The sequence below is a fragment of the Gavia stellata genome, chromosome 19, assembly GCF_030936135.1.
Source record: "Gavia stellata isolate bGavSte3 chromosome 19, bGavSte3.hap2, whole genome shotgun sequence".
Taxonomy (NCBI): domain Eukaryota; kingdom Metazoa; phylum Chordata; class Aves; order Gaviiformes; family Gaviidae; genus Gavia; species Gavia stellata.
The window spans coordinates 2,761,041-2,786,551 of NC_082612.1; the positions used below are offsets into that span (position 1 = coordinate 2,761,041).

Here is a 25,511-nt window from a genome sequence, read left to right on the forward strand (position 1 = left end):
TCCTGATGGACGCCCCTCTGCCGGGTCAGCTCTGGGCTTCTCAAGGAGCCCTTGAGACCTCTGCTTTTAGGGCATTTCTTCTGCACTTAGCAAGTGCTGGGCTGTACGGGAGGAGGTTGTTCTTCATCAGCTGGAGGGGGCTTGGGGCTAGGTGACCCACCAGTAGTGCTGCTGGGTCAAGAAGGCTGTAAGAGGGGCAAACCCCTTTTGTTGGTTGACTTCTAAGCTCCAAAGAGAAATTTTTCTAAGGTTTATATGAAAGAGAAGCAGATAGGCACAAATTAAATGCCATCACTTACATGAACTGCCTTTATCTTGCAGCTCTAGAGTTTTCTGTGCTGGTGCCTCGAGTCCTGCATGCAGCTCTGGACTTCGTGTCTCCAGAAGGACATAGTGGAGTTAGAGAAGGGCACTAATGATAATTGGGATGGAGCAGCAGCCTGCCAGGTGAGACCACAAAGGCTTGGAGGCCTCAGTCTGGAGAGGGAAAGGCTGAGATGAGTGAGGATCAGCCCCGCCGTGAGCTGGAGGTTGCAGCAGATGTCCTCTAGAGGTCCCTTCCAGCCCAAATTTATTTGTGATTCTGTGTTACAAAGTCCTGCTAAGTTGCGATGGCGGTGGATGCCAACCCGCTCGCTAGTCAGCAAAGCATCATGGCTAGAAGCAGAGGGGCACCTCAGCTAGAAGGAAATTGGCTCAAAACATGGAGTAGCTTTCTTACAGAGCGGGTAGTAAACTTCTGGAATTTGTTGCCCCAGGTTGTTGAGGCAGATGGTGTCAGCAGAAGGTTTTGGGGTTTGGTTTTTTTTTTGAAAAGGTGAATTCATGAGGAACAGAGCCATAAGGCATTTTGGGGGGGGGGAACAGGATGAAACATCTGACATCCCTAATGTGGTGGTGGTGGATACAGGGGCAGAGGGAGGGCAAAGGAGAGCAGAAAGCACGTACAGGCTCTGCAAGCGGTGTTTGCAGCGAGGGATGTGTGTCGGACACAGGGCTGAGCTGAGGGAGTGTTGCTGAGGCTTTCCCACACCTGGGTGCTGGGGGGAAGGGGTGGCCATGTGCCCTTTTGGCTCCCTTCCTCCATCACCTGCAGCTGTTTGGGGAAGAGGTGTTGGCATGGTGAGGGGATGGCAGCGCGAAGCCTGTTGTTGGGCAGCCCAGAGAGGTTATTTGTCACTCGGTGTCACCAAATGTCCCCAGCAGAGCTGGGAAAGCTGCTTCATCCACAAGAGTGAGCGTGTGCCCAAGCTTAAAATCACGCTTGAGGGCTTAACCCTCCTGTCACTGCTGGAGGGTAAAGGTGAGCTTTAAGAAGCTCCCAAAACCCAGAGCTAGGAACAGCTCCCAGGTCGGACGTGCTCCATGGCACATGCTTGGGGGGCTGCAGCGCCGTCCTGCTGTCGGCCGCCGTGGGCTGGGGCTGGGTTGCAGCGTGCCTTATTGGAGGGGACTGAGGTGTTGACCGGCCACCTGCTCGAGGAACGCGCGTCTCCCCCGTGTTCGGTACCTGCAGGTCTCGGGTGAGAGATAAATGCTTCCCGAATGGTTTCCCAGGCTAAGCAGGACGAAGGAGGTGTATTGTATCGATCTGAGGCAGTGTTGTGGAGGAAATCGCAGAGAGGTTACTGCTGTCATGTCTTCAAAGCAAACCCTTCTGGGGCGTTAAGGGGAGACAGGGCGTTGCAGAGAGTAATGGCAGCGCAGCATGTGAAGAAAGGTGAGCTGGGATGATTTGCTAGAAGGCCTTTGAAAGAAGCAGCAGGGCCCTGCTACGACATGGCTGCCGTGCACTTGGGTGCTCCCTGGGTTTTGGGGGCCTGTGCTGAGTAATAACATCCGTGGCTTTATGAATGCAGTGGTTTTATCCCAGTGCTCATGGGGGAGGTGAGGCAGCAGGGAACTGAGCCTGCAATTGGAAACTGGTTTCCCTTGGGGCCGGGCATTCACCTGAGCCATGTCCTCTGCCGGACTCCTGCCTTCGCTGCTCTGGGTCCCCGCTGGAGCGGGCAGACCCTGTGCTCAGCACCTTTGGCAGGTCCGGGGCACAAAGCATCGGGATGCCATGAAGCTTGTGGGAAGGCCACATGGCTATGAGGAGTCACTGGCATCGGGGATATTCTCCTGTGGGTAACAGAGCCCTGTCAGCGCTCCAGGACAGCCCTATGTTCTCACAGCGGGAACAGCATACAAGTCAGCCCGCGACTGTAGTAGCGAGGCAATGGGTGGGCGCCACATATGGATTCTGTCATTGCCTGGGGGTTTTTTTTGGGGGGGAAGTGGGAAATGGTTTTTCTCTCTGGCAATGCAGGTTATTTCCAAACCAGCTGAACCTTGCTATGTGGGGGAGCTGATCTGTCTGGGACATGCTTCATTTTCAAAGGCAAGCCTGTCTTTGAGCATCACCTTCTTAGCTGCAAAACCCCGTAAATCTGTACACCAGTGCCACCAGCAGTGCAGAGCTGTGTTCCATGGGCTTCTCACCGGCCCCAGCTGGCCTGGGACACTGGCGGCCGCAGGGCCGGCAGCAGGAGGAGAGCCGCAAAGCTGAAGACCACCTTGTGACGTTGCTGCGGTCCCCTGCGGAGGCCTGCGTGCCAGCCCTGGCCTCCGAGACCCAGGCTGGCCAGTCCCCCAAAGCACGACTCTCCCACAGCGATGTCGACGCCCAGGCGGGAGGGGTAAGCTGGTGCACCCAGTCTGCTTGCGTTGTGTCCACGGCTCACAGCAGAGGTTTTGAAAGTTAATCCTCCATACCCAGCTGCATCCATACACCTTGACGGTGCAACCAGGCTCTTGGGTCTGTCAAGGTACCACAGGCACAACCGGGTGTTTCCTTAGTGGATGCGCGCCATACGTGGTGGTGGGTTGAAAGGGTGTGTTGAAAACTAGTGTGTTCCCAGCAAAGGTAGAGAGGAAGGGAAGAGACAAGTTCAAACGGTGCGTTAGCAGTTGCAGAGACTGGGTTTTTCCTTTTGCATCTGGAAGAGCAAAAGGCAGCAGGATGCTGCTGGGCAGCACAGCCGGAGAGCTGGCCCACCAGTGTCCTAGGGGCTACGCCAGGACGGCCGGGCAGCAGCCTGTCAGCGGGACCCTGCAGAGGTAGGTCTACCAAACGGGGGACAGGTTTTGTCCGTCTCAACCTTGTGTTTTGTTGGTGGAGTTGCCTGTCTCCAGGCGAAAGACAGTTGGTGTGGATTTGTGCATAGCGCCAACAAAATAAAAAGGCGTCTCCCACTGTGATCTGCTCAAACTGGGGCTGGGGGAGTGCCTGTGTGTCTGGGACTCAGGAGGGTGAAAGCTCTCGTGGCAGCGAAGGGGTTTCGAGTCCTGCCTCTTTAGGTATTTGCCTCGCAGTTGCACGCCAAGTCGGCCCTGCGGCTTGGCCGGCTTTGTGCAGCACAGGGAGGCTGGGAAGGTTCCTGGGCAGTGACCCTTCCCAGGGTTGCACTTCATCCTGGGAGAGCCAGAAGTAATGCTGTATTTATTGAGCACGGTTCTGAAGGCAGTGGATGGTACTGTAAAATTAACTGTCGCTTTTCCCCAAAGCAACAACAAAAAAAAAGAGGCTCCTCTCCTCTGGTGCGCGCCTGGGGCTCAGACAAGCTCAGCCGCTAGCTCAGTCACCGCAGAGTCCTTCTACCAGGGCTGGCACGAGCTGGGCATGCGTCTGGCGTGGGGCAGCCCACGAGCTGCTCTGGTCCTGTGGCTTTTGGGGAGGAGAAAATGGTGAGAAGGAAAACTCTTACCTTCTCACAAAGCGACTCGCAACCACGGCTGCGGCACGTCTGTAAGAACTGCTCCGGCAGCACCTACACCTCTCCTTAGGCCCAGCTTCCCTCCCTTCTGTTCCAGCCCAGCCCCTGCCAGCTGGCACAAGCAAACACCTCCCTTTTCCCAGCCCCGTGCCAACGCCCCTCCTTGCGTGCGTCTGCAAATGGGTTTGGGCCATAATCCTCAGGGGTGCCTGTGTGCTGATGCTGCCGAACGAGGTAAGGGGGAATGCGCCCTTTAAACTATGAGGGAAGGAGTGTGTGGAGGGGGAGAAGCCAATGGAAGGTGAGGCTTAGATTCACTGCTGTGGGATGACAATGCTATGGCATGTTGGTCCCCATCTTCTCCTCTTCCCCCCCGATGTGTCTCATACCGTGGGAAGCCAAGTAAAATAAGCTGAGTCCCACACAACTCTCTCCATGGCTTTCTACCACGCAGGCCAATATCGTCGGAAGAGTTACGAGAGTCCTGGCTCACCTCCCTCTGACTGTATACACAGCCGGAGCTCTTAGCAACTGCTCCCTTCAGGATAAGCTGGATGGTTTTAACTGCGGCTCACATGCAGCAAGCGCAAGTGCGCACACAGACTCCCTTCTGTGCAGAAACGGCGGGTGCCTGGCTTGGCTGTCCAGGGGTGTGAAATTACCCGGCTCTGCTCTTTCCCGTGCTCACGTTGTTGGATCTAGTGTTGAAAATTGGGGCAGTTAATTCTATTTAGAGCTGTTAGGCTGTGTAATTTAACTGAAAAAGGTGTGTGCCTTGAAGTGGGTTTGAAGTAGTGAGCACCAGTATTGTGGTAATCCTGCGGGGATGGGCTATTTTGCGAGGGGTGTGCTAGGTGAAGCCCCGAGACTGCACAGCAGCCTGGCTGGATAAGACTAAGCAGCGGGAAGAGAGAAAAGGTCAGAGACTGGTTGCACCATAAGGATGACAGGAAGGGCTGGAGGGGAAGGAAGGTGCACACCCCTTTGAGAAATGCGGCCTGGGGAGGTGGTGTCCAGGGCGGGAAGAGAGCTGGAACCCAAGAGAAGTTTGTCACAGTGGACTGTGCGCAACAAAAAGGATGGCACCTCAGAAGACACGTGGCAGGAGGGGCCGGCTCCTCCTGAAGCGCACGAGATGAAAGCCAGCCAGGAAGAAGGCGAGATTACAGAACAGAATCTATTCTGTAATCTGTGAGTTTACAGAAAAGAGTGGAAATGAAGTCTGTACTAACCTTTTTGTTATCAAATGCGATTTTCAGTGGAAGGATGTCAGGCAAGCAGGAAACTACAGCCAGCCAGGGTATGGGAAACCTGACCCTTCAATGGGGTCTTCAGAGCATCAAAAAGGAGATGGTTACAAGACAGGTGAGAGGAAGCCATGCCCCAGCCGTGCACCGAGTGGCCCGTACTCAGCCTGGAAGGGGAACAGCCTGGTGGCTGTGGAGGGAGTGAGGAGCACCAGTGCCGGGGCTAAAGCTGGAACCGCTGTAGAAGCAATGAGTTTATGTTGGGCAACTCCCCTGGCACCCCGGCTGCCTGGCGCCCCTAAAGCCACTTTCTCACAGGCCTGGCACAGCGCCGCTCCCTTGCAGCCTCCAGGTAAAACTGATCCTGGACTCGGGTGAAAAGCACGCAACAAGACTTGGAATCCAGGACAACTTTCTTTATTGCTACCAGAAGGCTTTCATCAGTACAATGGCTCCGAATACAATACCTTCCTCAGGGCTGTGGAGAGAGCTTACAATTGGGACAGGTCATTCTGAGAAACAGAGGTATAACATTGAAGAGACAAGTTTTTCAAGGTTTTACTCTTGGTTAGAAGTTACATGAACACAAAACTTTAGGGTTAGGGTCTTTTCTTTTGGTTTTGTGGCTGATAATTACACACCTTTCAAATCTCGGGCGTACGCAGCCGCCCCAGCACCTCACCGAGCAGTGCTGGTCACATGCTAAGCTTATAAACATGGGGGAAAAAACCCAGACTCTGCAGAATTTAGGGTTTACACTTGACGTAGAGAGTCAAGCGCGTTGGTGAAAATCCACACTGAGTGCAACATTTCTAGGTGCAAACAAGAAAAAAATACCGTTTTTGTTCGAGTGATACGAAATCCATTAACTGCTTTCTGTGTTTGAAAACACAGACTGTTTTAACGTGGAGAAGTCTCTGTGCAAGGTACAGAGCACAGTGGCCGGCTGCCCTAGTGTTCTTCTAGAGTACGTTCACGCTCCTGTGGTTATTACTTCAGTGTGGAGCAGCTAGCAAGCGTTGGTTTTGGTTTTTTCCTGACTAACCTTTTATTTAAATCCGGTTTTAAAATATTAACACATTTAAACACCAAAGTGCTAACAAAACAAAAAAGGTCTTTTTCTTTAGAAAGGAAAAACAAAGCTGTCATGAAGGTCAGGTAGTACAGAACATCATGCACAAGACCTACGGAGAATTAAAAGAGGAGCAAGCAGAAAGAGAGCAAGAAAGAGCGGATGGAAATCAGATCAGAGAGGTGTCAGTTGTCTGGGAAACCTGGAACAACTCTGCACGACTGATGTGAGCTCTTGGACATGGAGAATGAGTTACAATACACAGGAGCAGAAAAACAGTGGAACTGACAACACTAGAAAGAAACAATTTTTTGCTACTTTTTTTGTTTGGTTTTTTGGGTGTTTTTTTTTAGATTTTTATACTTTTTTGTGGTTTTAAGTGCTTAAATAGTGGAACTATAATTAGCCACACAAGAAAAAAAATTCAAAAAAGGGTTGGGATATTTTTTTTTTCTGTTTTTTGGCTCCCTTCAGTTCAGCCTGACAAGGTATGGCCCCTTCTCCCCCCACTGAGAACACAGGATGCCAGGTTCTGCATGGTTTCTAGAGCAGCTATGGTGGAGCAGGTGGTGTGCGCTCACAGCTACATAACAGACACTGGCTGTAAAGGTGGACAAGGGGAAACGTTGCCCTCCTGCCTCGAGACATCAGCGCCACAAACAGAGCCCATGTTTTCAAGAGCCACTACCTCGGGAGCAATGTCTTCGTTGTAGAGACGCTTGATACCATCGTAGAAGTCATCCACTTCCATCTCTTCCACTTTACGCTTGGCAGAGGCTTGCTTGCAACCGCTGAGAGCTGGCAGACGCTGGTAGAGCGCGGCTGTACCTGTGACTGGCACTTCTGGCCTGCCGTTGTCCTTGGAGAAACCTGGCCCTGGGACAGAGGAGGGCTGGGATTTGAACACTCCTCTGTTACAGGTCACCAGGGTATGCTGGAGGGGACTGTAGACATATACAGGATTGGGCAGCAGAGAAGACTGCAGAGTGGAAAGGTGATGTGCCACAAGCTCCCGGCAGTGGATCAGCTGTGAGCTATCCATCTGGAGTGGGAAGACAAGGAAAGATACCGGCGTTGTGGGATCACCGCCATGGAGAGGAGAGGCTGTCAGCTAGGGCAGGGCTAGGGCTCTGAACACACCGGCCACCCGTGCCCCTCACTTCTCAATGATATGCTGGATGCGGGAGAAAGTAAGGGATAAAGGACCAAAAAAACCCCCACGTGATGACTTCCCAAGATACGGACCCCTGCTCCTTCTTAGACCTCATGGGTGTAGTGTGTGGGGAGAAAGCCTCTCAGAGTGAAAGGTTTCACTGCGTATTTTTAGCAGCTTGAGAGTCTGCCTTACCAGTACTTGTCAGACCACCCCATATGCTTAGAATGAACGGCTGAGTGGCTAACTAGGGTTTTCTCCCCAGTGTGTTGTTCTCTCCCCGGTCCAGAGAGCCGTACGCATCAGGGCACACGGCTCCTCCTTCTGTCACCTAGTAGATGCAGTCACGATCAAGCCTTTGCAGAACTATCCCAACAAACCGTCCCTTCACGCTGAAGCACGACCATCCTCACAAAAGCATAGCTGCAGGCAGAGGTCAGCAGCTGGGGCTCCAAAAGCCCCGGCTGGTTTGGATCACTGGAGTACTGAGCAAGATGCAGCCTTCTGCGGCCCCCGGTCCCTCCCTGCTGCAGTGTGGGGTGCCAGCACCCCCTCACCTGTGCCTTCTGGAGCAGCTCGATGATGAGAGCCAGCCAGTCGGGGAGCAGCTTCTCCAGCTCCAGGCTGACGATGGCCAGCGCCAGCATGGAGCCCTTGAACTGCAGCAGCTGGTAACAGGCCATGCAGTGCAGCAGCTGCTTGGTGAGTGCCGCCACGTGCTGAGAGGGACTCAGCTTGGGCAGGATGGTCAGTAGCTGAGGCCTGTTGGACACCGCAACTGCGTGGAACTGGGGGGGGAAACAAGCACATGATGCAGCTGGCGTCACCGACAGGCAAAGCCAGGTCAGGCCTCGAGAATGGCATGCAACACGTCTTTGCGTAAGGATCCTCCAGCTTAACCTTCAAGGCAATTTCCACACCACGGAAGAAACCCAATGCGTTGAACCCACCAACAGCTTGGTGCAGCTTTTCTGGCAGGACCTGCCATCGTACACATCATCTGCCTGGGGACCAGGCTTCTCAGGGCTCTGCAAAAGCTATCCCCTTCCACCCTTCTCTCAACAACACAGGTCTGGCAGTTCAGGTGTCCTAGACAAGAACTCTTTCTCGAGCAAGCAGAGAGGATGAAATTCAACAGACAACCTCAGGACACTTCCCTCTGTCTTATCTCACCCATGATTCTGGTTCTCTGGCTGTGCCTTTCTGTAGCAGGCACGGAGCACAGCATCAGTGCTTTCTCCATGGTTGTACTTGCTGTTTTTGTGCTGCCTAGCATTTGGCTTTGAGCAAACCACTAACAATAAAGACTTAGGGCAAGGTTTTCAGGAGCTGTGAGGCTTAACATGCCTCAAAACAGCTCAGATGGCAGGCCCATGTTTTGGAAATCATGCCTGAAGCATCACAAGTCTCTCTGAAATTCTCTGACAAGGCTCCTTCTTTCAGAAACTACTTGTACGGAGGAATTACAAACACATCCTGAGGTCTTTGCTCCCCTACAGGTAGAGTTTTTGTCTAGGTACCCTGTTTACACTGACAGACATCAGAAAGAATGTAAATAGCCCCTTACTTACAATATGGAGGAAATCCAGTGGCGTTGCCATGTGAAGATCCCAGTTCAGTTTATCCAGGATAATCTTCTCCATTCTGCGAATTTCAGCTGGAGAACAACCACAAAAGCTATCCCGAGCCAACACCTTCAGTACTGGAATCCTCTGCAAAAGCCAAAGCAAAAAATAAAGAAGAGAACCAATCATTATAAAAATCACACAAAACGCTTCATTCCTGTCCTGGCAAGCGTCAGCCACCATGTGCAAGCGAAGGCAGGACTGGAAGAGTGTATATTCAGACAATGCCAAGGTAATAAAAACAAATAATTACCTCATCTTCCTCAATGGTCTTTGCAGCAAGGAAGAAGCAGCTGATTGCAATACAGTTCAAGTACTTTGGACGGGCCTATGGTACAGAAAAGCAGAGAGGTCTGTGAATGTGATGCAAAAATTACGCATAATCCTTTCTGTTTGGACATCCTGAGCCCCAGGGTCTCAGCTGCCCATCCAACACATTCTGGATCAGCAGGCTGACCTCCAATTATGCCACGCCGGTGGCAAGCCGTGCCAAGCAAAAATCCATACTCCGTGACGTAAGGCAGAACAGCAATCTGCCAGCCCCATGATCGAAATTGGCACCCGCTGATGTGCAGCGCTGGAGAGGAAAGAGCTCATTTTTATGCAGTGCAATAGAAAGAGGAAAGATAAAATCAGAAGGGCCGGATTGTCACCTGGCAAAAAAATCATTGCCACTCTACCTGCTTCAGCAGAGCTCTCCTGTTAGTGCTGCTGGGGGTCTGACACAGAATAGGAATGAACAGAAAATTTAAAAACGCGGTCCTTGCTTAGGGAAGTAAAAAACACCCATAAAGATCACCACACATGTAATTTTGCACTGCAGTTCTCAAAACTGTGGTTCATGGATTATCAAGGGAGAGCTTCTGGTCCCTTCTACAGTGAGTTGTTTTAGGCAAGGTAAGTGAAATTTGAAGGGGAAAGGGTGATTTCATTTTTTTGTTTCCATGTGCATCAAAAATGCCTTTTATGGGCCTTGGTCGGGGGGGTGAGGGGCAAGCAGGACACATGGACTGTAAGTATTTGGATAGTCCCTGTGATGGTCCAGACTAAGCACACGCTCTAAGTGTGGCACGTCTGCTGGAGTTTTTGCTTAGCAGCCATCTTTGTCAATTTGACTGTCTGACAAAGGACTTCCAACATAACCCTAAAAACCACAGGATGTGTCTCCCTGCTCCTTAGTGGCTGGGGGCTAGGAAATGCGGAGGCACTCTTTCTAAACCTTGTCACAGCCGAGTGAGTAGACAGCTGCAGAGCCGTGCCCCCCTCCAATAGCCTACTGGCAACTGCTCCTCTCTGTCCATGTTAGGAGATGCTGAAAGCAAAGGTAAGTGAAAATCCTGCACCGAATGTGAAAATCTACTTGCAGCCTGAACTGTTGCCATGATTTATTCTTGCTAGGTAAATTTAGCAGATGCAACAGAGCTACGGGGTGGTTGAAGGGTGAGATGCTGCACGTTACACTCGCGCAACGAGCTGTCAAGAAATCCAGAATGCTGTTTCCAGAAAGCAACAAGAGAACACAGGATCGTGTCCAAACTGAAGATCTTGACCTATGTTCAGCCTCAGTTACTTAAAAAGGACCATGCTACGCCTAGAGCTTTGGCTTTCTAAGGACATTTAAACTTCAACTTAAATACGCATAGAGAATCCACACTTATGCGCAGGGGTGCACATGCACACATACGCTTGTGCATTCAGGTGTCACTGAAAGCAAAGAGAATACATTCCCTGAGGGCAAGACTGTAACTTGTTCTTGACCACACAGGCAGGTTCAAAGAGAACTGTCAAGTTAGCACAAAATAATGTACAGCAAAAGAGGACACCTTCTGCATCGTATTCAGGGAAAAGCAGGTTCCTACCATCAGGGAAGCTTAGTCTCCCCATTATTTTTAAAAATAATTTTGTTTCCTCGCTTTCCTAAGTGCATCCCTTCTACAGACTGACGTGGAAGGAACAACTCTCTCTTTTGCCAAAGCGTGGTAAAACCTGTCACCCATCCTGGTCTCCTACAGGAGCTTCTCCCTGCCCTGCCCGCTCCTCACACGTGGGCAAGTGCCGCTGAGCCTGGCTGTAACCACGGCTCTGCGGAGGGTTAAGAGTGCTGTGCAGCGAGTTACACCGAACGCTGCTGGCTGGGCCTCCAAAGCATGACTGGGTAACAGCCTTAGGGGCAGCCAGACCGAGCAATTTCAGAGCTTGTTTACAGTGAAGGGAAGGGACTAGTTGTCTTAGTAATAAAATCCCCCATTGAAGCGCCTGGTAAAAAAACAGGAGTTAAGCTGCATCAGAGGAATGACAGCTTCGTGGGAGAGGAAAACTGGGGCAGGGAGTACAAAGCCCTGAGCTGTTTGAACAGTGCTCACCCAGACAAAACACCTTTCCGCGTTCCTGCTCACTGCCTGAAGCACGCAGTGGACTGCTTACTCATATTCTCATACTTTCTTTGCAGACTCCTTGGCTACTGTAAATTACTGAAAGAAAAACTGTACTCGAGGGCATTAGCTATTGAGGGATTTAAATCTATTTCCCATCTCAGTATTTCAGTAAATCAGCTACTTTGAGATCTCCTTAAAAGTAAAAACTTCCATGGCTTGTAATTAAAACATTATCAATGTTTATTAGTATTGATAAGGTAGGTTAACGAATGATGTCACTTGCGTTCTACCAAACTAAGTCACATGGAAATGTAAGTGCACAGGCTGAGAATACGTTCTTCTGCTTCGCTCTCCTAAGCTATATTGCTCACTTAACAGCGTTGGTGATGAGATTAGACACACACACAGATGAAACAGCAGATTTGCTGAGTAGGGGATGTAACTGAGCAAATAGGGCAAGAGATTAAGGCTACCCAATGCCTGACTTCACAACTCAAGGCCAGGGATTTCAGGTTGTCCCACAGTTTGTTCAGTCGCTTGCGCGGGTGCCAAACACGGCCCAGGCACAGCACATCTAACTTGCTTCCGTGGCACACTCACAGGGACAGAAGAGCACCAGATCCCAGCTGCAGGTACCCAAACGCTGGTTTTTAACTTGGTTTTTTCAAACAGTTTCTATGGCGTAACAGCCTTAAACCCAAACAGGCATATATATTCTCCGTTCTGTTCGAGCACAGCAGGAGTAGACAGCCTGTTGCTTTGATGGCCCGCACCCATGCTTGCTTACCTCTCTCTCCTTCACGCCTGTCTGACTTGACGTCAGTCTTAAGTTCTCAGTCTGTCAGACTGGCTATAGAGCAGGTTAGTAGTGAACTACTCCCCCAAAAAGCAATCACTTCTGGCTGTATCTTCTTCCCCTATTTTTTTTTTTTCACTGCCCTGCACTAGCACACTTACCAGGCCCAAACCTGTCCTCAAACATTTATTTCTTTTCTCCAGCTAGTTCGCTGCCAGCAGGTGCTCCCAGCAGTTCTAGGTGGTACAAATGAGATTAAATGCAGTTAAAACCCCAGAGAAATTAAGAGGTGAGCAAGGACTTTCCCTGACTTGTCTGTCAGAAGCCACTGGGCCTACATTTCTAACTGCAGGCTAGTAGGTGTTTCTTTTAGCTTTCCAAGTTGGTTTACATAAGGTAGAGACCGTTCTCTTTTTATCTAAAGCATAACCTCTCTGCAGCCTCTTTTTCTGATTGCTTAAAGGAACAGGTACTGTGCTGAGGCAAATTCAACATTCAAACCAGGTGAAGAGCAAGCATGTAGTTGAAGAGGAAGGGTGCTGCTTTTCTCTTAGGTTAATATACACTTAAACTAATGAGCTGCATTACATGAAGGAAATGGGCAAACAGAGGAAAGAGGGAAAATATTCTTGGCAGGTATAAGCACTGGGTCAGTTCCCCGAGAACTGTGTGTTCTCATTAAAGCAAGGGCTACTTTCTCCAGGTGAAAAATGACTACGGAAAGAATCTACCTCCAAAAGTTCCTGGCGGCAGTGTGTGCTGCCAGTTCCACAACCCAAAATTAAGCTCCTGGAGTAGTGCAGGTAACATCCTATACCTGTGTGAGAGCACAGGGGAGAGCACAGGGGAGAAGTAAGCGTTTCCGTACAGCCTCACCACTAGGACTGTACACAGAAACAGCTGAATGGGTGGTTTAAATCGATTTCAGTTTATGTATCTGCAAACATTTACCTTTACTGCAGCTAAAAACCTGTCCAAAAGGCTGATGGCCAGGGCGAGCGTTTCTGGATAAAGGTGGAACTGGTATTTGAGCTTGGCCAGCCACTGAATGACCTCATCCCTCTGCTTTGGAGAAATGGCTACATCCTGCTGGAGAGAAAAACAAACTATTCTTATACAGAGGCTGAGCAAGTCAGAAAAGACCAAACATTTTACCTCTGCAGGAGTTATTCAGCACGGAAACAAAGACGCCTTTGGAAAGGGGGGGCCTCGAGCCAGCCTAAATCATTGCTTTGTTCTTGCAGTTACTCACCCCATCCCAAGAAATCTGCCCTCGAAATGACAACTTTCCTTACAGTAACTTCAAACATAGCTCAGAAATTTCACTGTGTGTTGGGGAAAAGAGGAAGGATGTCTTGTAGTTTCTCAAGTACTGACAGGGTATTCTCTAGCTTAGCTCCAAGAGATTTATTATTTTTTTAAACCTCGTTAGAACCATGTAGACACACAGAAATGCCCAGCTTGAACAAAACCAGACATGCCGTGGGAGCCAGGCGGGTGCACAGCTCCTGCCAAACAGAAGAGGGGAGGGACTGAGTTGGTGTTTTGAGAGGAAAGGTTTATTTTTCCTTCAAATTATGGGGGTATTTTTAGCTCAGTAGATGTTAAAAAAAGAAAAGTCCAAACAGCTTACAAAAGACCTTTGGCAACAGAGTTAACTAGGAACTGGGGTAAAGCAGGTACAATTCCACCTAAAAGAGGTTGGGTTTGGGGTTTTTTTTTAAGTTTTTGGTCCAAGTCACCACCCTTGATCTGTTTGCACAATAGCTGAATTTCAAACACACATACAGATCAGTCATTGACATAAAATCTTTCTCTCTGACTTTCTTCAGAAACATTTACAGCTTTTCTAGAGCGCTTCAATTCAACCAAGTAAAGGTCTGGTCTCACTTCAATGGGGATTATTTATTTGGGGTGATTAGCAAGGATGTGTCCACGAGTGAGAAGTAAAACCAAACAAATTTCTTCTGCTACGCTCAGGGTCCTTGTGCTCCTTTGGCTACTGCTGCGATGGTTTAAGAGAAAGAAAATGTATGAAAAGCTGGCTGACCAGTTACTGTGGAAAAGAAAGCTAAGGGCTTGCACAAACAAATACCACTGCTGGGCTGGGTTGTAGCTGTCCTCCCAGCAATAACATGGGGGGGGAAAAGTAGGAGAATTTTAGAAAATAAAAACACCCAACATTGATGCAAAATAAATAGTTCAGGCTACATCTATCACCAAAGTACCTACCGCGTGCCTTACACAGACAGTAACGCGCTTTGTAACAGCTCTACTGACTCTCCTGCTGTGGAGCCAAGAACATGTGTGAAAGCAGAGCGTTGTAGGCAGAACTGTAATTACACCAGGGCCTCCACGAGGACACTGGCTTCACACCTTTCATTGTTACCTGCAGTGTGACATCTTTACTCTGTGCTTAACTTCCTTACTGGTGCCAAGCTCCACCTTCACCACCGCGTGGGACAGAAGGTGCAGGGAAGGTGGCAGGGCTCGAGCCCAGGGGCTGAGTTCTGGGCTCCGTGGCAGTAGGTGCACAGCCGGTTACTGCTGCTCACGGCCCCGCGTCCCGCCAAAATGCGGCTGCCCAATTCCCTTAGAAAAAGTACAACAGTAACAGTGCTGCTGTAGCAGGGATCTAGTCTAAAGACACGGGTTGTGCAAGCCAAAGCTGTTTTTTCCAGCTGTACTAGCTGAGCTAATAAAGCGACACTACCTCTGCCTGCAAAATGTGCCTTCAGTGCTATATCAGGTGCTTCTCTGAGAACAAAGTCCTGCCTTGTTTTCTCTCCTGAAGCCCCGACTGCAACAGCGTCAGCAGGACTGGTCTCAGCTGGGACCTCTGGATGCCACTTGACTGTAGCGTGGCTTTTTAAAAAGCACCTACCATTTTTCAGGAGAGAAGAGAAAATTAGTTTCCTCAATTGAAAGAAATAACGATTCTTTCTAAAATTGTCATTGCAATTTTTAAGGGTGAAATCTGAGCCCCACCAGGGGCAGGACACCAGCTGTCTGCAATGCGTTGCGCTCGTTCCAGAAATGCTAGTTCGACGCGAACTGGGAGTATAATGAATACAGTCCACAGCAGTAAGGAGTTTATTAAATGCTCTGCTACAAACATCTTTTGGACAGCAGGATAGGGACCTAGAATGTATGTGGGGAGAAAAATGGGCAACGCTATGTCATTTACTGGTTGTCCTTATAGAGCGTACTTCCCCTATAGCAAAGCGAGACCTGCACAGCTGAACCTAAAACAGGCAGAAAAGGGAGGAGTGGGACGTAAGATGAAGTTCCTTATTGCTTTATTCATTGCGCCCATTTTTAAATGGAGGGAGACAAAGCCATACAAAAGAACTTATAACCACAGCCAGGTTTGGACAATATTGTGGACTTAAAACGTTTCAAGCAGCTTAAAGGATTATTTTGGAAATGCAATATCTGGGTGAATCCAGCAGGTAAGCTCACCTGCTAAAAGCCAACCTGAAACCACCCCATCAAACAAAATAAACTTGACTTTAAAAACCTGCCTCTGACTCTGAAATCACTGCCCTGGTCCTGCCGCAGCAGCCTTACTGGTGAAACCAGCAGGAAGGGGCTCGGGCCCTTGGCCGGCAAGGGGAGAGCTGCACCGCCAGTGCAGCACCAACGGGCAGTAGCCTCTGCCTGCCCTGCGCTCCCTCCTGCACGACATCTGCTCTAACGGAGGGGGCGGAAATGGCATCTGTTGCCCTCCTTGCTGGGGAGGCAGGGCCGTGCCTCAGCAGCATGGGGGGATTTTTCCCATTTCCCCTTCCATTCCTGGCAAATCCTATTCCTGCTAGATCCTGGCAGAAGTGGGCATCACCTTCAGCAGCTCCTGGCAGTGTCTGTCCCGGCTAAGCGCTGTTTTCCCTGTGGGTGCCAACGCAAAAGGTTTGGCCTTCTCCTAAAAACAGCACGGGTGGGAAGGGTAAGATCGTCTTTCCATGCTGCCTCTCAGTCGTCTCTCCTCCCAAGATCTGCCCTTCTATTTTCTCACCCTTCACGGGCAGCGTGAGGCCAAAAGGCAAAATTTCAGAGTCGGGAGTTAGCTTTAAATGGCAAGGCCGTAACATAAAGAATAGCAGCTGTACGCTCAGTCCCTGGTAACATCTGTCCTTTCCATGTGAAAAAGAAAGGGTGTTTAATCTGAACCACTGAAAAACAACAGTGTATCTAAGCAAGATAAAAAATGAAAACGAACAAAGCCCAGCCCCCAAACAGAGCATTATGTTCCTTTAACATGAAGGAACAACTGCAAAGTGAACTCACATCTAGTAGAAGTAAGGCTTCAAAATAAAATCTGGCTGCTTAAGAACTATCGGGGGAAGCAAAGGGAAGGAGATGAATCTCCAGCTCTTTTCTGCAACAACATTACTTCTGCAACAACATTACTTCTACAGAAGTCTACTCCGGTCTCTAACTGCAAATAAAGGAGCCCAAGGGCCGGGGGGGGAAGAATCCCCTCAGACAGAAAGACCAGGTGAGTTTAAACCTCCTCCCATCGGCGCTAGGGAAGTTCGTTATGGGCCATTTTAAGAGGCAGGCAGAAGGAGTAAGAACTGGTCCCACCACACCCACAAACCCTGCTGCTACTTCCAAGCAGGGCAAGGAGCTTCCCACACAAAGGTATCGGTCTTTATCCCTCTCCCTCAAAGGTGTACCCATGTCATCCTAGTAACACAAATAAGAAATGCAGCCCTGTAAAATTAATTAAGCAGTGAGGTCCTTGTTCCTTAGTTATATAAAATTAAAAGCAAAAACGAGACACTACAGTGGCTGAAAGTAAAAAAGTCCCTTTGGGCTGGAAAGCAAAAGTTCCTCTTTGGTGTGGAGGTACTTTCCCATAGACGTCGGCTTCTGCCACTCACTGCGTCCGCGTGTGGCCAGCTCTTTGTTTTGTCACCACAAACCCACCGCTGCAGAACTTAACCCCCGGCCGGGGTGGAAGAGCACGATAGCCCAGCGTGACGGCTTTAATTAGGGAAAACTAACCCAAGCCCAGGCTCCGTTTTCACACAGCAGCAGCAGGTTGCTCCGAGACAGACCTAACAACCACCCTCAGGGCTGAAGAACAATCTCTCTCTTCTGGCTGGTGCTTCCCCCTCCCCTTTTTTTTTTTTGGCGGGGAGGCCAGATCAGAGCAAGGGCCGACCTATAGATTTGGTTGCCCATCCCGGCACCGCAGGTTAGCAGACGCGTGCCTGAGATCCGCCATCACCACAGTGACAGCACTCCCAGCTCTTCGCCACAATCACCACCAGGATCAGGCACCTGACTGGGCCACAGCCCTACTCACGGTGTGCGCCCGTGGGTGCCCAGGACCCCCGGCTGCTGCGGGGGGACGTTACCTGCCCCCCCTCCCGCACCGGCCATCGCAGACTGAGCCCGTGCAGGGGCCCGAGTGCTTTGCTCTGGACTGGCACCAGCTGCTCGCCCGCAGCAGGAAGCCAGCAGGCAGCTGCATGAAGCGTGAGGGATTTCAGAACTGTTTCGCTCCGCGGGAAACACCCCATGGAGCACAGGCAGGACTCTCGTAAAAGTGCCTGACAGAGTTTTACCGAGAGTGAAGACACACAGTGCTGCTGCCGCGCTGCCTTAAAGTAACTTTTACAAACTGCCCTGCACGCTTAGAACCACCTGCCCACAGCTATCTCTTGGTCAACCCTGTGCTTGGCACCCACGGTGACGTGTAACGTGGCAGGCTGAAGGCTCCTGCAGAGCGCAAGGTCAACCACCGCTCTTTAACAGTAGTCCTTCCCTCCCTGTCCATCCTGCTTAGTCCTGCTTGGCACCTCCCTAAAATAACAGAAGAGGTTTCTGCAGCTCTTTTCCTGTCTTGCGCCTGCGGAGCACACAAACACCGCCATCCATCGGGAGGCCGGCGGGAGCAGCGGACAGAATGCTGCACGCCCCGAGCCCTGCCGGTATCAGTGCAAAATGCGAGGAGGAGGAGCGCAACATGCCTGTCAGATGTGCAAACCTATCAAAGTTATTCCAAACCCACGTGTGAGTGACAGACCTGTATCTTCTTTTCCAAGCGGAAGACGTGATGCTAATTCCCACCTTTTCAGAGCACGACAGTGTGTGTAAACCCATCAGTTCCGTTTCAGGACGAACACAAATAAGCCACCTTGCAGAACTACGGAGCTAACAGAATGTGTTTGGGACACAAATGGGGAAGCGGAGGGATGTCAACTTCTCTTTCTTCTTGCGTAAAGCAGGGGTACATCACATTGACCTGCTTCCTGCCATTATTTTCTTGATTCCTTATCGAGAAATATCCTCTCCGTCACCCTATTGACAAACTTGCCTTTAAATGCTGTCAGCGAACAGGAACCTTCTGTGAAGGATTCCTGACAGCTATTTTACATAACATGACACAAGGCCAGTCAACACGCCGGGACCGCAGGTGACTATACCGAATAATGAAATGGCAGCACCGCACTCACCACCTCTGTCATTTTACCCCTCCCAGGTCAGCAATTCTGCCCAAGGGAGGGAATACAGCGCCCCATACAAAACACACAGACTCGAGGCCTCCAGCATCTGTGATGGTTAATATCTTACTTGTCCGATTCCCAAATCAGTACCCCAAGCCCCATTTCTTAGGCATTCTGTCAGAAAGCTGCCTGTGAGGCCTTGGCGATGGTGAGAGGCACACAGAGCTCTTGTTCTGCTTCCCGTTTACCGACAGCCGATTCGCCTGGTTACCGCCTCCGACCCAGCAACCCTGCCGCGGGGCCCGCTGCACGCTCGCTGCCGGAGACAGGCGGGCCGGAGGCCGTCACTCAGGCTCCAGAGTGCGAGCACAGTACAAATCATCTCTAAGAATACCTTGAGACTTTTGGAAAATGCAGTCTAAAAAAAAATATTACCTGTGAACTCAAACATGACTCAATTTTATTGCTGCCTAATCTAGGAAAAACACCTTACCTGATAATTTTTTTCCTTTAGTGTCTGCTGTCCTAGACAGAGATGGTTTTGCTCTTTAGCCTACTTGTTTCTGCCTAGTCCTGCTCCGGGCTCCTCGGGGAGCAAGCAGGTGACCTTTATCAGGACTGGGAGGCTTCTGAAAAGGTCAGCTGTAAACATCGCAGCCAAATCGGTCCTTCCTTGGGTCTCAGGATTGCTGGTTTTAGGCCAGAGAGACCCCCAACTGATGCCCACTGGGTTGCTTCTCACTTGTACCGGTTGGGAATTAGAGGTGCCTTTCCGAAGCGGCATTTTGCAGGGTTTGCCTACGGTTTAGTGGGGCGGCAGAGAGCTCAAGCAGCACAGCCTCTGCCATCTGCACGATACCGTGCACAAACACTGGGGAGAGAGATTACCGTGCACAAACACTGGGGAGAGGGATTACTGCTCGTCAAAGCAGAAGAGCTGGATGCACTAACCTCACCGTGTTTTACAAAATTGGTAAGTCAGTCTCCGATTCGCCCCCAGGCTAAAACAGGCACCAGGAGGTTAAAAGACCGACCCAAGGTCATGTGGTGAGACAGTGGAAAAACTGGAAATAAACTGAGGTCTCCTGATTCCTCAAGAGGTACAGAGAACAAACGAGAAGACAGAAAGAAAGAGCCAGAACGGGCAAGAAAGGAGAAATGATAGAAGTGACACTCGGTTTCCATAAAAAAATAATAAAAAAGTCTTGGCTTACACACCTCTCTGCTGCAAAGTTACTTGGTAACACGCAAAGATCAACCTTTGACCAGCCTTTACTGCTTGATTTCTCAAGCCTTAATCGCATGAAAACTTCTGAATGTCATCTGCATATTGTATAACCTGAGAGGGGTGGGTGGGGGGAAAGAAGGGAAAAAAAAAAAGACCAAATACATTCAGAAGCAGCAGGAGGGTTCCAGACTCAGCCCACGTATTTTTTCAGGCTGAAAAGCCCCTGTGACATCTGGCTTTGATACTGTGCAAGTACCCAGAGCCAGTGGCCTACATTTAAAGGAGGGAAACTAAAAGAATTACACATGCCAGTAGGAAATGGGAGTTTTCACACAAAAAGTAAAACCGAAACAGAAAAATCACATACATTATCAGGACCCAACTCCCCAACAGATTCTGCATCCTGCACTAAAAATGTAAAGTCTTCCTGTTTCTGTAACTACGAGTTTCTTTCTTCCTTTCAAAGACCTCAACTCTGACACATATTTAGAAACAGAATTTATTCCCATTTTAAACAGTAGAACGAAAAATGTCTCCTAAAGACTCAAAGTTTACTCCTGAAAAATAGTTACGGTGTACCTCCAATCTGATCGTTAGATTTTTTTTGTAGACACACTCACATTTTCTCATTTGCAAACCAGATGACTTCATTAAAACCCTTTCTGTAGTCAGCCTACCTTTGTAACAAGGAATGGAAAGTTACACACGCTTCGGGTTGCCAGATCTGATACACAGAAGGATGCAGATTTCCTGACTGTCATGGGAAATAAACAACATTTTCATACAAGTGAGGTTTTAGGCTACTGTAGCTGTTTTCAGAAGAAGGCAGTAGATGTTAGGGAATATGACCTTCTTCCAGATGTTACAGAAAATAGGGTAATTCACACTGCACGTCCGTGACTGCAACATTGCCAAAATGAACGCTGCAGAAGTGGAGGAACATGTGACAGTTTGAAAAGTCAGGTGTCACGAACTGTAGGAACAGAGAGGAATACGTGACTACAGATACAGGGTTTTCAGCTGCACCCTGGCATTGCAAGGGAGGATTTCCCCAGAGCAGACAGCTGTGTTTATGTTCTCCTTTAAATCTGACCTTCGTACATTTTACACATATGCACACAGAGATTTCAATCCAATTTAATGATTATTTACTGCCAGAAAACATTTAATAGTATGGCATTCTAGCTGATAAAGTCAATGTCTGAACTGGCATGTTGGAAAATATCAAGAAAAAGGTTACAAAGACAACAGAGTTCTGGGGGAGGAAATTCCAGGAGCAGAAACCCCAGGGGACAAGCACAGAGGGCCAGGGAACACTCCCAAGCACAGACCTCAGCGATATTGTCAAAGTGCAGGGGAGGAGGGGGGGAAGAGCTCCTTCAGCGTCATGACATAATTGCACATGAGAAGGACAAACTTGGTATTTGTCCAGGCCAGACCTGAGACTCTGCTATCGAGCACAATCTTTACACTGGATTTAGCCGTCAGGCTGTTTCCATACTTGATCCTACTCAGACTTTTCACAGCAGGCAACTGAGCTGCCTCCCCGGTTTCGTATTCGGCAGACGGCCCAAAGTCCTGTTAACTTGTCTGAGTATTTACCACCGAGGACAACGCTTCGCGAGGTGCTGCAAACCTCAACCGCAGTGATGTTAAGACCCCCTCAAGGCCCCTGGCAGCAGGACAACTGCTCTTCACCACAGACGGGGCTGAGGTTAGTCCTTCTGCTGCAGCGACAACTCGAACGTGGCGCAGGTGGGGAACCTCATCTACGAAGGGCAATGACGCAATCCTGCAAGGGAGGGATTGCTAGGAAGACTGTCTAACGCGGGCGGTGGCTTCTGAGCCACCAGAATCAACTTCACCAAGGCAAAAATGCAAGCGTCTTGTCCCTGTGAAATCTTCACGCAAGAATCTGGTTTGGTTACACTGTCTGAGTCCCTAACCTATCTTGTTATACTGTAATCTTATCTCCCTACATTATAATCACTAATCCCAGGAATACTGCCAGCATGGAATAACAGGCTGGTTTACCATAAACCAGGGTCTTAAATCGTACGTGCCCGAAGACAACCACAGCTACAAATATAGTCAACACCTCTGACAACCAGGTCACTTATTTGGAAACCTAAATGTGCATTAACAAAACTAATACTGAGCCCCTTAAAAACGTTATTTGTTCCTACACACCAACAGCAGTTTCTTGTTTGCCAGACAGAAAAAACAAACACCACACTGATTAGCTTTGACAACAGCTGATATGCTTGCGTGAACATTTTATATGAATGAAGAACAGCAAGACTGGATCTGAGCCCATTAGTGTGGTTACTTCTGCCCAACCCAGTGACAAAGTACCAGAAACTCTGTGACAACAGTCCTCACGTTTCACGTGTTGATTTAAACAAAAGTTTGTGGAGTTCACAGGCATTTCTGAGAGCACATGCTAGACAGACCCCTCCTCCGCAAGGAGCACGAACGCAATTCGGGCTGGTAAGGCCGGGAGCGACGTGGTCCAACCTCCCAGCTGGCCCTGCTGCAAAACTTGAGCAGGAGGTTGGACTACGGACGCCCTGTGGTCCCTTCCACCCTGAATCTTCCTCCAGTCCTATGAGAACGTTCCTCACTGGAACAGGCCAGCGCCTGTCTCTGCTTCCCTCGACACAAGCTTGCACCCTGCTCCAATAAATAGTCCTGTTACAGCCAGCGGGGTTCTTCCCGAAGCAGACAGTGCCTTACCAAAGTCAGATCCTCATCTGGCTTCAGCTGATAGAGCTACAGCCTACCCTGCAGAACTAGGCTGATTTACGCTAGGGAAGAATCTGGCTCAGAATGGGAAAAGGTGGTAAAGTCAGGCTGTTTCAGGGGGAGGCCTGAGCTAAGCTAGCGGTAACGGTTCATTTGAGAAGACGTCGTTCCATGTGGAAAGAAACCAGCACTTCAACGCTGTTACTAGTGAACTTTTAGTTCAAGAAAATGAAGCTGCTTTTAAGAACTGTTGCAGAGTTGGTGCCCACTAGACATGTGCGTTTATTATCCACACAATTTGTAAAATGAATTTAATTAAGACAACATATGTACGTGCGTTCACAAGCAACAGCAGAGATCTAACATTGTGTGCTGTACAGTGTGTTCCGTACCCCTCCTTGCAGGTATGTCCCTCAAATAAAAAAGTAATCACTCACTTCAGAGGTTAATTTCCCAGATCTCAAGCAGAAGGTAACTTCTCATGCAATAGCTTCAGTTGTTCACATAAAAATACACCAGAGGATAGTTCACATAAAAATACACCAGAGGACAGTCTCATGCCTTTGCTAAGATGAATGATGTGAAGAAGAGACATTACCTGATTGGGCTGAATTTTCGGCACATGTGCTTTCCACATTTGAGCTTCCCTAGAGATTGCCGTCTCCAGAAGGAGAGACAACCTCTGGCTCTCCAGGGGTCCTGAAAACTTCATGGTGACCCTTGGATCCACCTGCCACCCAGCTGGATACAGCTACCTGCAAAACCAAAGACAGCCTGGTGAAATACTGAGCCGTGCCTGTCCACCGAACAGAGCAAAAGAAAGCACAAAAGTGACTAAAGCTGCAAGAAGCGGAACAGGCTCATCGTAACACAGACAGTGATGGGGTACTTGGCAAACCTACCCAAGGAAACCCAAACCAGTCAGCTCAGATTCAGGTGAGGCTGGGCCAAAATCATCCACAGGTCTCCAAGACCTACGTGGGCTGGAAAGTCCTGCCACTCTGAGGTTTTCTGCTTCTCTCTTATCTCGGCAATCAGGCAAGACCTCTCCCGCTTCAGCAGCACTAAAAAGTAGGGGTGTTTTACAAAAATACTTGAGAAGAGGGAGGAGCTGTATGGCAAATATAAAGCGGATTTCAGGAAGTTGGTTGCCCTGGCCCAAACCTCGCTGAAGTTAAAACCAGTCTACCTGTGACTTCAAGGGAAGTTAAGACTGATATTCAAATGCCTTTCAAAAATCCCAGCCTCGGAGTTTTGTTGGTGCCAGCCTTACCCCAGTACTCTCAGCAGCAACAGGAAGTTCTGTGCAAAACAGAGGAACGCTTGTTTGAAAATTTAAATGATTTACAAGCTGAAGCCCAACAAAAAGATCGATGTTTTCCCTCTCTGTACAGTATGGTTTGTAGCTTCTCGCAGAAGCTGCGACTTGTTTCATGTGCGAAGCAAAGGTACCAGGGAGTTCAGGAAGGTTCCTCTCAGATCTAACCACTCTGAAAATACGTTAGATCCACAAAACTTTAGGGCGCATCTCTAATTTTAGATAGGGAATGCGTTTTAAAGGAGGAAAAAAGCAGCAAAACCAGAGAGAGCCTTTGCAAAGCATGAAAGGAGTACAAGCCAGGTAAGTGACGGAGAAAATTTCTGCAAGGCCTACAGTATTCAGAAATGCCTGCGTCCACTGGCAGAAGCGATGATAAAAAGCATGCAATCTAAAGCAAAACACCTTGCTATACACAAAACCGAAAAAAAGGGGGTCTCCTGGCCCTAGTACAGCCTCACTCAGCAGCAACAATGTGTCAAGAAACTTGTAAATTGGAAATGAAAAACAAAGCAGAGGCAAGAGTTTTAATTTTTTTTTTAAAGACAACCGATTCCACCACCTGCTTAAAAATGGAGAAGATGGTCTGACTGAAAAGGGTATTCAAATTGTTCTAATACTGCCTGCCATTACTCCGGCTGCAAATTTCTTGACAGTATTAAATCACTTAAGCAAAACAATTCAGCCCTGAAGGGTAAATCCATGGGAAAGTTATTTAAACTTTCAGTTCCTTCTGTGAGCTCTTGTGAAATCTGCAACAGGTGGATATTGGCCAAATGCTAACTAGGCCATTTTATAAAGACTAGCTTGTTAATACATCAGTTTAGGCTGTATTTATAGGAAATAAGCAACACGTTGAATCAGAGAAAACCAAAATTCACAGTGAAAGCAATCAGTTTATTATAAATAATAACAACAGCAGCTCTGAACAAATGAAGATTCAGAGTGCGTTCACAGAGTTAAGGGAAACTGTAGAACAAATATTTATCCATTTACAGGAGTTTTTAATGGGCACGATTCACACAGAACCTACAAGAGGCATAAAACCACACTCAAGTCCCACTTATAGCCAAGCAGGTTTTAAGTGGCAAATAAACATCAAGCCTCTCAGTCCTGAACAGAAACCCCTTTTATATTAGTTTTTTAATAAAACAAATGCTTCTCCATGAACAAAGGAGGGGCTGTACTGGCTTGGCATACCCCTACACAAGGTTTACAGCCCGTCAGGTGCTTTGGGCCATATACAGATTTTTCCGGCTGGAGGGAACGCCTCAGATCCACCATTCCTGAAAGGGCTCAAAATGCTCTGCAGTGTGTCTCAAAATCGCTTCCCAGCAGCCCCCAAATGGCTAATTGCCTGTCACTGTGGGCTGCAAAATCCCTGTTGAAAGTTCCCACTTGACAAGAGGGAGACGCTGCCTGGGAAGAGGTGAAACTCCGCTCCTCTAAACAGAACCGTGGCTTGAACCCCAGCTTATTTATGTGCATTTACTCATTTTTGCACATCTTTTTTAAACCTCGGAATGATCCTGAGGACACTCACACCACTGTAAATGGGGCTGCCGGGGATGCTGAAGGGGAAACGGGGATGCACAGTCACAGCCTCCCCCCAGCTCATTCCCCCGGGGGCTTCATTAGCATCTCATTATCCTCCCATCAGTCACTACAGGTCTCCTTGAGGGCTGGGCTGGTTCCCACAGGCGGGATCATCCATCAGGGCTTCCAAAGGAGGTGTA

At 49.1% G+C, this 25,511-nt stretch overlaps 1 protein-coding gene across 3 annotated transcripts in view; it reads right to left on the reverse strand.

The window, feature by feature from the left end:
- Positions 1 to 5,406: 5,406 nt before the first annotated feature.
- CCNI (cyclin I) overlaps positions 5,407 to 25,511 on the reverse strand; it is a 34,670-nt gene continuing 14,565 nt past the window's right edge. Inside the window, exons 2-7 of one of the 3 annotated variants that reach the window (XM_059826945.1) lie at positions 23,056 to 23,212; positions 12,978 to 13,112; positions 9,109 to 9,183; positions 8,802 to 8,942; positions 7,788 to 8,018; positions 5,407 to 7,119 (exon numbers count right to left, since the gene is read on the reverse strand). In XM_059826945.1, coding sequence (XP_059682928.1) covers positions 6,661 to 7,119; positions 7,788 to 8,018; positions 8,802 to 8,942; positions 9,109 to 9,183; positions 12,978 to 13,112; positions 23,056 to 23,169 — 1,155 coding nt within the window. In that variant the 5' untranslated portion in view covers positions 23,170 to 23,212 and the 3' untranslated portion in view covers positions 5,407 to 6,660. Of the gene's footprint in view, positions 7,120 to 7,787; positions 8,019 to 8,801; positions 8,943 to 9,108; positions 9,184 to 12,977; positions 13,116 to 23,055; positions 23,213 to 25,511 lie in introns of all 3 variants that reach the window. The other 2 variants (XM_059826944.1, XM_059826946.1) reach the window with 2 other exon arrangements.